Genomic DNA, 13380 nt, shown 5'->3' with positions numbered 1-13380 from the left:
ACAGCTCATCATAGAGGGGATGAGAGGGGTTGTCCAGGATGGTCTTCAGACTTCGTCCCTCATCCTCCTCTCCAGCACAGCAGGTTAAACTGGCCCACATGACATTAACATTCATCAATATTAAACAATATCATTAGGGTTGGTCTTACTGCTGCGTGGGTTGAGTGGAACCCCTTCCTTCGGCTACCTGATTGATTGATTGATTGATTGATTGATTGACCTGCACCACCGAACACCATGACGGTGTTGTTCTGGTCCGATCTTTCCCAGTCAGTGTGGTCATTGAATTGAATTGAAACCTTTATTGCCCCAGAGGGGAATTTGTTTAGCACACGTCAAGCATACAGAAAACATTAAAATGTACGCCCATCACCAACACCACAATGTCACCAACCACCATCATCGTCATCACCATCCTCACCAACATCATCGCATCAACATCATCATCACTGCAACAGGCATCAACAGCTGTTCAACAATTTAATGCTTCTTGGCACAAAAGAAGTGCTGGCTCGTTTTGTCCTTGTTTTGGGCGTTCATTGGTCATGGGGCCTCTGTGCCCGCGGGCAGCTAGTTCTGTCCCCTCACTCCTCCTGGACATCCTGGCTCTTTTCTAACACTAGTGTATTCAGTTAAGCATTCAGCATCGTGCATGTTTTGTCTCTTATTTCACTCGTAACATAACAGGCCTATTTATTTTCAATCGCCTTTCAATGAAATATGGATCCTGTACATATCATTTCGTCCCATTTCTTGGCTAATTATTTTTCCAAGTGGGTCACTTTGTTCATCTGTCAGACGATAATTAATCATCGCTAGATCATGGGTAACATTACCCGGCTGCCACCACATCGGTGTCATTGTCTTGCTCCACATTCTCTGTATGTGGGGCAATTGAAAAGGAAAAGAGTTCATATATTTGAAATTGTGAATGCGTCGTGGGCTACAGGAAGTCGACCCTGAGACCCTCTCCCCTTCATATATTTGGTGCCCTTTGAACTGTACTGAACACATACCCCTGGTACAGATAAAGCCATACACTTGGCTGCTACATAGCTAATGGATTCATACATCATTCCCTTATAGACCTTTCAGCCGGTAGACATGCTGAATCTGCATCACGCTGCTGTTCCTTCCTCCCTCCTCTGCTGTTCCTTCCTCCCCCCTCTGCTGTTCCTTACTCCCTCCTCTGCTGTTCCTTACTCCCCCCTCTGCTGTTCCTTACTCCCTCCTCTGCTGTTCCTTACTCCCCCCTCTGCTGTTCCTTACTCCCCCCTCTGCTGTTCCTTACTCCCCCCTCTGCTGTTCCTTACTCCCCCCTCTGCTGTTCCTTACTCCCCCCTCTGCTGTTCCTTACTCCCTCCTCTGCTGTTCCTTACTCCCCCCTCTGCTGTTCCTTACTCCCCCCTCTGCTGTTCCTTACTCCCTCCTCTGCTGTTCCTTACTCCCCCCTCTGCTGTTCCTTACTCCCCCCTCTGCTGTTCCTTACTTCCTCCTCTGCTGTTCCTTACTCTCCCCTCTGCTGTTCCTTACTCTCTCCTCTGCTGTTCCTTATTTCCTCCTCTGCTGTTCCTTACTCCCCCCTCTGCTGTTCCTTACCCCCTCCTCTGCTGTTCCTTACTCCCCCCTCTGCTGTTCCTTACCCCCTCCTCTGCTGTTCCTTACTCTCTCCTCTGCTGTTCCTTATTTCCTCCTCTGCTGTTCCTTCCTCCCCCTCTGCTGTTCCTTCCTCCCTCCTCTGCTGTACCTTACTCCCTCCTCTGCTGTTCCTTACTCCCCCCTCTGCTGTTCCTTACCCCCTCCTCTGCTGTTCCTTACTCCCTCCTCTGCTGTTCCTTACTCCCTCCTCTGCTGTTCCTTACTCCCTCCTCTGCTGTTCCTTACTCCCCCCTCTGCTCTTCCTTATTTCCTCCTCTGCTGTTCCTTACTCCCTCCTCTGCTGTTCCTTACTCCCTCCTCTGCTGTTCCTTACTTCCTCCTCTGCTGTTCCTTACCCCCTCCTCTGCTGTTCCTTACTCCCTCCTCTGCTGTTCCTTACTTCCTCCTCTGCTGTTCCTTACCCCCTCCTCTGCTGTTCCTTACTCCCTCCTCTGCTGTTCCTTACTCCCTCCTCTGCTGTTCCTTACTCCCCCCTCTGCTCTTCCTTATTTCCTCCTCTGCTGTTCCTTACTCCCTCCTCTGCTGTACCTTACTCCCTCCTCTGCTGTTCCTTACTCCCCCCCTCTGCTGTTCCTTACCCCCTCCTCTGCTGTTCCTTACTCCCTCCTCTGCTGTTCCTTACTCCCTCCTCTGCTGTTCCTTACTCCCTCCTCTGCTGTTCCTTACTCCCCCCTCTGCTCTTCCTTATTTCCTCCTCTGCTGTTCCTTACTCCCTCCTCTGCTGTTCCTTACTCCCTCCTCTGCTGTTCCTTACTTCCTCCTCTGCTGTTCCTTACCCCCTCCTCTGCTGTTCCTTACTCCCTCCTCTGCTGTTCCTTACTCCCTCCTCTGCTGTTCCTTACTCCCCCCTCGCTGTTCCTTATTTCCTCCTCTGCTGTTCCTTACTCCCCCTCTGCTGTTCCTTACTCCCTCCTCTGCTGTTCCTTACTCCCCCCTCTGCTGTTCCTTACTCCCTCCTCTGCTGTTCCTTATTTCATTATGTGCTGTTCCTTACTCCCCCCTCTGCTGTTCCTTACTCCCTCCTCTGCTGTTCCTTACTCCCTCCTCTGCTGTTCCTTACTCCCCCCTCTGCTCTTCCTTATTTCCTCCTCTGCTGTTCCTTACTCCCTCCTCTGCTGTACCTTACTCCCTCCTCTGCTGTTCCTTACTCCCCCCCTCTGCTGTTCCTTACCCCCTCCTCTGCTGTTCCTTACTCCCTCCTCTGCTGTTCCTTACTCCCTCCTCTGCTGTTCCTTACTCCCTCCTCTGCTGTTCCTTACTCCCCCCTCTGCTCTTCCTTATTTCCTCCTCTGCTGTTCCTTACTCCCTCCTCTGCTGTTCCTTACTCCCTCCTCTGCTGTTCCTTACTCCCTCCTCTGCTGTTCCTTACTCCCCCCTCTGCTGTTCCTTCCTCCCTCCTCTGCTGTTCCTTACTCCCCCCTCTGCTGTTCCTTACTCCCTCCTCTGCTGTTCCTTACTCCCCCCTCTGCTGTTCCTTACTCCCCCCTCTGCTGTTCCTTACTCCCTCCTCTGCTGTTCCTTACATTGGGTTAGATAGGGAGGAAGTATGGGTATATATCTATAGAGTCTATTGATATGTACTGTATAGTAGATATGCAGCAGATAAGTAGATATGAATGTAGTTTCTACAGAGTACAGAGAGCAAATATAAAGTGCATCCTACTGGTCTGAGGGGAGGAGTTCCTCCTGAGCCCAGGTGGTTCTGAGGTTCCTCCTGATCCCAGGTGGTTCTGAGGGAAGGAGTTCCTCCTGAGCTCAGGTGGTTCTGAGGGGTTCCTCCTGAGCCCAGGTGGTTCTGAGGGGTTCCTCCTGAGCTCAGGTGGTTCTGAGGGAAGGAGTTCCTCCTGAGCCCAGGTGGTTCTGAGGTTCCTCCTGAGTCCAGGTGGTTCTGAGGGAAGGAGTTCTCCTGAGCCCAGGTGGTTCTGAGGGGTTCCTCCTGAGTCCAGGTGGTTCTGAGGGGTTCCTCCTGAGCCCAGGTGGTTCTGAGGGAAGGAGTTCCTCCTGAGCCCAGGTGGTTCTGAAGGGTTCCTCCTGAGCCCAGGTGGTTCTGAGGTTCCTCCTCCCTCCTGAGCAGAGAGGAGAGGCTGTTGTCTGGGCGGCTGGGATCCTTCAGGGTTCTCCTGGTTCTGGTTCTGCACCGCCATGTGTGGACGTCCTGGAGATTCAGGATCAGTTTATTGGCCATTACAGTATATGGCTGACACACACTAGGAACTAGACTAGGGTAATGGTGCGTCCACTGGTGGAGACGCCATTAGAAAGGGTGCAGGACAGGACAGTGCAAATATAATACAGGATCCAATATAAACAATAAGAACAAAGGCCCAGATGCACGGTTATGCAGTATATCCAGGATGTAGAGTGGTGAGTGTATACAGTGCAGAGTGTGGTGTGATGGATGAGTGGTGTTATGTTATATATATACAATCTGTGCAACGTGTGCGCTGTTGTGATACTCTATGTGGTACAATTAGGGCTGTGACGATTACAACGATTTATTGTCTCAGAAATAATAGTGATTAATAACATAATTGTCAAAAAAATTAGAAAAAATCAATCTTTGTACGTTGAGTAGAGGACCTAATGCACCTGCGTGACTTTTAGTGATTTTTTTCTTCTTCAAAGCATGACCTGGTGGGAGGGTTCTAGGTACCAGAAGGGTTCTTGAGATGTGACGTTTTATATGTTAAAAACATACAGGGGAACTATAGTAGGCCTATTCTTGCTACTGATGTGTTTTTTTAACACTTCAACAAACGCCAATCATTTCAGTGAGTGAGGACTGAGAGAGAGAGAGAGGGTGAGAGAAAGAGAGAGAGAGGAGTGAGAGAGAGAGAGAGAGAGAGGGTGAGAAAAGAGAGAGAGAGGAGTGAGTGAGTGTGTGAGAGAGAGAGGGAGAGAGAGAGAGAGAGAGAGAGAGAGGAGTGAGTGAGTGTGTGAGAGAGAGAGAGAGAGAGAGAGAGAGGAGTGAGTGAGCTTGTGTGTGAGAGAGAGAGAAAGAGAGAGAGAGAGAGAGAGAGAGGAGTGAGTGAGTGTGAGAGAGAGAGAGAGAGAGAGAGAGAGAGAGAGGAGAGAGAGAGAGAGAGAGAGAGAGAGAGGGAGGGAGAGAGAGAGAGAGAGAGAGAGAGAGAGAGAGAGAGAGCTATAACCTGATCAGAGAGGAGGGTTTGGTTTAGGTACTTGCTGGCTTCGTTAGTTAACTATCTTGCTTCTAGAACCATCTTCATACACAACAGCCACTGTCTGGAAGTGCAACCATTATGAAATTGTACACTGTTAGTGCTCGGTCTAAACATTAGCAACTTAAAAAAAAAGAATGCATAATCACAGTAAAAAAAAAAAAAGTGTGATTATGTCACAAAATTGCGGTTTGGCTATTATGTAATAATTGTTACAGGTCTGGGCACAATCAGAGGTTGTGTGCAAGTGGTGTTTTAGTGGCGTGTGGACCCGGTTCTGATGGACCGCAGTCTCCTGCCAGAGGGGAGTGGGTCAGAGAGACCGGGATGGGAGGGGTTGGCCACCATCTTTCTGGTGCGTTTCACGGCCCTTGAGTCCAGTTTTCATCGGAGAGGCCAGGCTGAGAGGCCAGGCTGAGGGGCCAGACTGAGGGGTCAGACTGAGGGGCCAGGCTGAGGGGTCAGACTGAGGGGCCAGACTGAGGGGCCAGACTGAGAGGCCAGACTGAGGGGCCAGGCTGAGGGGCCAGGCTGAGAGGCCAGGCTGAGAGGCCAGGCTGAGAGGCCAGGCTGAGAGGCCAGGCTGAGGGGCCAGGCTGAGAGGCCAGGCTGAGGGGCCAGGCTGAGAGGCCAGGCTGAGGGGCCAGGCTGAGAGGCCAGACTGAGGGGCCAGACTGAGGGGCCAGACTGAGGGGCCAGACTGAGGGGCCAGACTGAGGGGCCAGGCTGAGAGGCCAGACTGAGGGGCCAGACTGAGGGGCCAGACTGAGAGGCCAGGCTGAGAGGCCAGGCTGAGAGGCCAGGCTGAGGGGCCAGACTGAGAGGCCAGACTGAGAGGCCAGACTGAGACCACTGCTCACACTGGGCTGGCACAGAAACTGATGTCTTGTTCATTTTTCTTTCTGCAAGCCAAATCGCTGTAGGCCAAATAGTCTTTAGACTTTAGACTTTTTTGGTCACTCTTTATTATTTGCTTATGCAGGCCACAGTGCTGCCATGCAGAAGCACACCATGAGGACTCGTATATAATAAGAACTATGTCATTTCAATTATATTACTCAGTACATTATAGTTACAGTATAATGTATGAATGTGAGTCAGAGTCACATCTGACTGAACAAATCTATTCCCTCAAGACTTCAGATTCGTTCTGCAATGCAGTTGTTTCCACCCACTTTAAGCGACAAATTCTGAATGAAAGTCCTCAGCCGCTGTTTGAGCGAAGTGTTTAGAGGCTTGTGAGTCTACTTGGTTGCAGGCGGCTGAATGGGGGCGGTTGTGCTCTTAAAATATGTCTGTATGGGAACAATGGCCATAGAGAAATGGTTCCGCAAAGAAGTCATGCCTGAAAAGGGTTTTTTTGTGGGTTGACCAGAAGGGTGGCCAGACTTGAGTCTGTGGGGGCGTGGCCACCCCTGGCTCCGCCCCTGTGGGGGGCGTGCAGGTCCTGTATGGATGACAGCCTACGACCGATCCACCTCTCAGCGGAGCGGATGATGCGCTGCAGTCTGCCCTCGTCCTCGTCCGTTGCGCCTGAGAACCCGATGGTGATGGAGGAGGTGAGGATGGACTGGATGATGGAGGAGGTGAGGATGGAACCCGATGGTGATGGAGGAGGTGAGGATGGACCTGATGATGGAGGTGAAGAAGAGAACCATCATTGTCTTTGGCAGGTTGAATTTCTTCTGCTGCTTCAGGAAGTGCGGCAGAGTCTCCCCCGTGAATCTGTGAATGTGAATGTGTGAATATGTGAATGTGTGAATATGTGAATATGTGAATGTGTGAATATGTGAATGTGTGAATATGTGAATATGTGAATGTGTGAATATGTGAATATGTGAATGTGTGAATATGTGAATGTGTGAATGTGTGTCTGAATCTCCTCAGACGTCTGAGGTGGAACAGCCTCTGCCTCCACTTCCTCCCCACCATGTCTGTGTTTGTAGCCCAGGTCAGATCGATGCTGATCTGGACACCAGGATGTTTGAAGTTGTCCTCTCTCTCCACAGGGGCTCCATTGATTTTTAGGGGGGGGGGGGCTCAGTAGACCCTCTCTGCCTCCTCCCGTAGTCCACCATCATCTCCTCTGTCTTCCTCACATTCAGGTGGTCTGTGGTCTGGTCACACCATCATGCACCGCCAGTCAAGTCCACATCAATTAAAGCTCCTGGAGACGACCTGGTGTGTTGTGCTGCACAGGTTCTGGCATACAGGGAAACTCTCCACCCTCCAAATTCAATAACAGTTTGAATTTTCCAAGAATTATCAACTGGGTGGCTGGAGTGGTTTAAAAATACCAGGTATCAGCTCTACACATCTGAGTGTACTCCAGTTTGTGTACTCCAGAGAGCAGGAAGGTTTCTTCGTTAAAAACACAATGTGCTTTTATCTGTGAAAGCACAGCTTTATCTGTGAAAGAACACACCTTTGAGTGCGGCACAAAAAATAATGGATCATGGACACAAAAATCCCAAAGACATAATTTTCTGGTGATACAAGTGTTATTGAATGTATTTAGTGCTGTTGGAACCATCTGAACACCATCTGAGCCCACAGTACAGAACAGGATGGGGATGAAGAGGATTGCAAAGGGCTCGCAGCTTCACATGTCAGTGGCTACTGGGTGGGAAAGATGGTGCCTCTGTGCTGGTTGCTTCTGCCACCTGCCAGCTTTGTGGGCTTGTCTGAGGCTTGTCTAGGGCTTGTCTGAGGCTTGTCTGGGGGTTGTCTAGGGCTTGTCTAGGGCTTGTCTGGGGGTTGACTGGGGGTTGTCTAGGGCTTGTCTGGGGCTTGTCTGGGGCTTGTCTGGGGCTTGTCTGGGGCTTGTCTGGGGGTTGTCTGGGGCTTGTCTAGGGCTTGTCTGGGGGTTGTCTGGGGCTTGTCTGGGGGTTGACTGGGGCTTGTCTAGGGCTTGTCTAGGGCTTGTCTGGGGGTTGTCTGGGGCTTGTCTAGGGCTTGTCTAGGGCTTGTCTGGGGCTTGTCTGGGGCTTGTCTGGGGGTTGTCTAGGGCTTGTCTGGGGCTTGTCTAGGGCTTGACTGGGGGTTGTCTGGGGGTTGGCTGGGGCTTGTCTGGGGGTTGACTGGTGTCCATGTGATCATGCTGGCGCTGACCACCCTGGTCCCCCTCAGGTCAGAGGTCAGATCAGACAGCTCCCTCTCCCCAGCGACGGCTCCGCCCCCAGTCCACCCTCAGGTGGTGTGATATCTGCTCCCAGGGAACCATGGAAACAAACATATTACAATAGGCGCTGGTTGGAAATATGCATGTTGTGAATAATTATAAGTAAATTACTTGGGCAGTGACATTGTGTATGTATTTTTGTTCATTTGTTTCCAGGTCGGTGTTAATGCACTGCTGGGAGAGTTGTGGCGTTGGAGGCTGTGAGGGTCTGTGTTCAGGGGGAGAGGGGCGGAGCGCTGCTCTGGTAGAGGAGGAGGCAGGAGTGTCGGGGCTCTGGTGAGGAGGAGGCAGGAGTGTCGGGGCTCTGGTGAGGAGGAGGCAGGAGTGTCGGGGCTCTGGTGAGGAGGAGGCAGGAGTGTCGGGGCTCTGCAGTAATTCGTGTCGCGTATCATTGCACGGTCCTTGTGATCATTTCCTCTGTTGTCAAACTGGGGCAGTGAGTCGGCCAACGGTCAGCACAGACAGATCTTATTCTGCTAATAGACTATCAACACCACAAAGAAACACATGAATGTATTGACAGTGAGGAGGGTTTGATCATGATGTGAGCAACTTTGAACCTGCGTAGGTTGTGTTGCTGCAGCTACTGCAGTGAAACTGCCCTTTAGTTAGCGTAGCAGCAGTCAGGAAGTGGTCTTGACTGAGCGGATCAAGCTGCTGTAGTAGCGGTCAGATCACTCACACAGAAGCATGGCTTTTCTAAACAACCTGGCCAATATGCAGTGTGTACATCAGCAGGCTTGGCGGAGGCTGTTGACTAATTTCAGGTAATTTCATAATAATTACGGCATCCAAATGTTTGGCTCAGAAGGGGTTTGATTAAGGTGGTGTAATTTAAACCTGCGTCCCTCCATCACGGCTCCGGCTGGGGCGATTAGTCTCCCCCAGGAGAGGAGCAGGAGGGCTGCCGGCAGCTACGGAGAGGATGGATGACCCCGGAGGAGGAGGAGGAGGTGGAGGAGGAGGAGGGAGAACACGGCGCATCCACACACAAACACACAGGAGGAGTTAATCTCCAAACATGTGGGAAACCGCAGCTGTGACAGATTCATTAACGGGTTTGAAGCCCGGATGGAGTGGAAGATGCGTCAGAAAGCTGAGGAGTTGTGGGGGTGAAACGTCGCAGCATCATCACAAATACTCTTCCTGTTAACGGCCTTTTAAAACGGAAAGACTAAGAGACAACCAGGAAATTGTCAGTGTAGCAGCTAATCGCTGGTCCCCGGACGCGTTCACCACATGTTCATGACGTCCCCGGACGCTGACAGAGAGAGAGAGACATCTGGACGCTGATGGAGAGAGAGAGACGTCTGCCTGGTTCTGAGACTCCTCTCAGGATGAGTCCTGAATTCTTACGGAGATCCGGGCCCAAACCCATCTCAGCACATCCCCATTACCGGGGCTTGTTACAGTTTAGAAGAGCAAAGTCGTGATTAACATACCAATGAACCCCTGCTAATAATTATGTGGACATTTTTCAGCGCTTTACCTTTGTATGTGCTGCTATTTATAGTTGTATTCTAATAGGCCACAGTTATGTTAATTCCTACCCAGCAGCAGTGTTCATTGTGAATGGAGGCTCCGTCATTATGATTCAGCATTTTGCATTTCTTCTTCAGAATCATTTCTTCTTGGATCATAATTTAATAATAACTCCTAAAGACTTTCTGAGAGTCTGATAGGAAGTTGTTTCCATTGTGTGCCCCCCCCCCCCCCCCCCCCCCCCACACACACACACCCTCCACACACACACACAAACACACACACACTCTACACACACACACACACACACACACCCTCCACACACACACACACACACACACACACATACCCACCCTCCACACACACACACACACACACACACACCCTCCTCACACACACACACCCTCTACACACACACACCCTCCTCACACACACACACACACACACACTCTACACACACACACACACGCATACCCTCCACACACACACACATACCCTCCACACACACACACACACACACCCTCCACACACACACACACACACACACACACCCTCCACACACACACACACACACATACCCTACACACACACACACACACACACAGCCTCTACACACACACCCTCCACACATACACACACACACACACACACACACACACACACACACACTCTACACACACACAAACACACACACACACACACACACACCCTCCACACACACACACACACACTACACACACACACACACACACACACACACACACCCTCCACACATACACACACACACACACACACACACTCTACACACACACACACACACACACACTCTACACACACACACACACACACACACACACACACCCTCCACACACACACACACATACACACACACCCTCCACACACACACACACACACACACACACACACACACACACACATACACACACCGACAAAACCAAAAAACACTCCTGAGTTGAAATAAGAGGCTGTAGCTTCAGCCAGGCTGCCCCCCCTTTAATAATGAGTTAGAGTTAGGCTTGCCCTCCCCTTTAATAAGGGTTAGGCCTGCCCTCCCCTTTAATAATGGTTAGTCCAGCCCCCCCCTTTAATAATGGTTAGTCCTGCCCTCCCCTTTAATAATGGTTAGGCCTGCCCTCCCCTTTAATAATGGTTAGACCTGCCCTCCCCTTTAATAATGGTTAGACCTGCCCTCCCCTTTAATAATGGTTAGGCCTGCCCTCCCCTTTAATAATGGTTAGAGTTAGGCCTGCCCTCCCCTTTAATAATGGTTAGAGTTAGGCCTGCCCTCCCCTTTAATAATGGTTAGAGTTAGGCCTGCCCTCCCCTTTAATAATGGTTAGAGTTAGGCCTGCCCTCCCCTTTAATAAGGGTTAGAGTTAGGCCTGCCCTCCCCTTTAATAATGGTTAGAGTTAGGCCTGCCCTCCCCTTTAATAATGGTTAGAGTTAGGCCTGCCCTCCCCTTTAATAATGGTTAGAGTTAGGCTTGCCCTCCCCTTTAATAATGGTTAGAGTTAGGCCTGCCCTCCCCTTTAATAATGGTTAGAGTTAGGCCTGCCCTCCCCTTTAATAAGGGTTAGAGTTAGGCCTGCCCTCCCCTTTAATAATGGTTAGAGTTAGGCCTGCCCTCCCCTTTAATAATGGTTAGAGTTAGGCCTGCCCTCCCCTTTAATAATGGTTAGGCCTGCCCTCCCCTTTAATAATGGTTAGAGTTAGGCCTGCCCTCCCCTTTAATAAGGGTTAGGCCTGCCCTCCCCTTTAATAAGGGTTAGAGTTAGGCCTGCCCTCCCCTTTAATAATGGTTAGAGTTAGGCCTGCCCTCCCCTTTAATAATGGTTAGAGTTAGGCCTGCCCTCCCCTTTAATAATGGTTAGAGTTAGGCCTGCCCTCCCCTTTAATAATGGTTAGAGTTAGGCCTGCCCTCCCCTTTAATAAGGGTTAGGCCTGCCCTCCCCTTTAATAAGGGTTAGAGTTAGGCCTGCCCTCCCCTTTAATAAGGGTTAGAGTTAGGCCTGCCCTCCCCTTTAATAATGGTTAGGCCTGCCCTCCCCTTTAATAATGGTTAGAGTTAGGCCTGCCCTCCCCTTTAATAATGGTTAGGCCTGCCCTCCCCTTTAATAATGGTTAGGCCTGCCCTCCCCTTTAATAAGGGTTAGAGTTAGGCCTGCCCTCCCCTTTAATAAGGGTTAGAGTTAGGCCTGCCCTCCCCTTTAATAATGGTTAGAGTTAGGCCTGCCCTCCCCTTTAATAATGGTTAGAGTTAGGCCTGCCCTCCCCTTTAATAAGGGTTAGAGTTAGGCCTGCCCTCCCCTTTAATAATGGTTAGAGTTAGGCCTGCCCTCCCCTTTAATAATGGTTAGAGTTAGGCCTGCCCTCCCCTTTAATAAGGGTTAGAGTTAGGCCTGCCCTCCCCTTTAATAATGGTTAGAGTTAGGCTTGCCCTCCCCTTTAATAATGGTTAGAGTTAGGCCTGCCCTCCCCTTTAATAAGGGTTAGAGTTAGGCCTGCCCTCCCCTTTAATAATGGTTAGAGTTAGGCTTGCCCTCCCCTTTAATAATGGTTAGAGTTAGGCCTGCCCTCCCCTTTAATAATGGTTAGAGTTAGGCCTGCCCTCCCCTTTAATAATGGTTAGAGTTAGGCCTGCCCTCCCCTTTAATAATGGTTAGAGTTAGGCCTGCCCTCCCCTTTAATAAGGGTTAGAGTTAGGCCTGCCCTCCCCTTTAATAAGGGTTAGAGTTAGGCCTGCCCTCCCCTTTAATAATGGTTAGAGTTAGGCCTGCCCTCCCCTTTAATAAGGGTTAGAGTTAGGCCTGCCCTCCCCTTTAATAATGGTTAGGCCTGCCCTCCCCTTTAATAATGGTTAGAGTTAGGCCTGCCCTCCCCTTTAATAATGGTTAGAGTTAGGCTTGCCCTCCCCTTTAATAATGGTTAGAGTTAGGCCTGCCCTCCCCTTTAATAATGGTTAGGCCTGCCCTCCCCTTTAATAATGGTTAGGCTTGCCCTCCCCTTTAATAAGGGTTAGAGTTAGGCCTGCCCCCCCCTTTAATAATGGTTAGAGTTAGGCCTGCCCTCCCCTTTAATAATGGTTAGAGTTAGGCCTGCCCTCCCCTTTAATAATGGTTAGAGTTAGGCCTGCCCTCCCCTTTAATAATGGTTAGAGTTAGGCCTGCCCCCCCCTTTAATAATGGTTAGAGTTAGGCCTGCCCTCCCCTTTAATAATGGTTAGAGTTAGGCCTGCCCTCCCCTTTAATAATGGTTAGAGTTAGGCCTGCCCTCCCCTTTAATAAGGGTTAGAGTTAGGCCTGCCCTCCCCTTTAATAATGGTTAGGCCTGCCCTCCCCTTTAATAATGGTTAGAGTTAGGCCTGCCCTCCCCTTTAATAAGGGTTAGAGTTAGGCCTGCCCTCCCCTTTAATAAGGGTTAGAGTTAGGCCTGCCCTCCCCTTTAATAATGGTTAGAGTTAGGCCTGCCCTCCCCTTTAATAAGGGTTAGAGTTAGGCCTGCCCTCCCCTTTAATAATGGTTAGGCCTGCCCTCCCCTTTAATAATGGTTAGAGTTAGGCCTGCCCTTCCCTTTAATAATGGTTAGAGTTAGGCTTGCCCTCCCCTTTAATAATGGTTAGAGTTAGGCCTGCCCTCCCCTTTAATAAGGGTTAGAGTTAGGCCTGCCCCCCCCTTTAATAATGGTTAGAGTTAGGCCTGCCCTCCCCTTTAATAATGGTTAGAGTTAGGCCTGCCCTCCCCTTTAATAATGGTTAGAGTTAGGCCTGCCCTCCCCTTTAATAATGGTTAGAGTTAGGCCTGCCCTCCCCTTTAATAATGGTTAGGCCTGCCCTCCCCTTTAATAATGGTTAGAGTTAG

The 13380-nt window shown here is 50.3% G+C and overlaps 1 protein-coding gene across 1 annotated transcript in view; it reads left to right on the top strand.

Annotated features, from left to right (window-relative positions):
* Nucleotides 1-6289: 6289 nt before the first annotated feature.
* Nucleotides 6290-13380, top strand: part of LOC311322082 (low-density lipoprotein receptor-related protein 1B-like) — a gene marked incomplete at both ends in the record, with an annotated part of 130697 nt that continues 123606 nt past the window's right edge. Inside the window, 2 exons of the mRNA XM_084454092.1 lie at nt 6290-6397; nt 6726-6789. Of these exons, the coding sequence (XP_084310218.1) occupies nt 6290-6397; nt 6726-6789 (172 nt within the window). The remainder of the gene's footprint in view (nt 6398-6725; nt 6790-13380) is intronic.

This window comes from Borostomias antarcticus (genome assembly GCF_949987555.1).
Source record: "Borostomias antarcticus genome assembly, chromosome: 19".
Taxonomy (NCBI): Eukaryota; Metazoa; Chordata; class Actinopteri; order Stomiiformes; family Stomiidae; genus Borostomias; species Borostomias antarcticus.
Note: the sequence above shows the minus strand (reverse complement) of the source record. Positions and strands in the feature narration are given on the sequence as shown.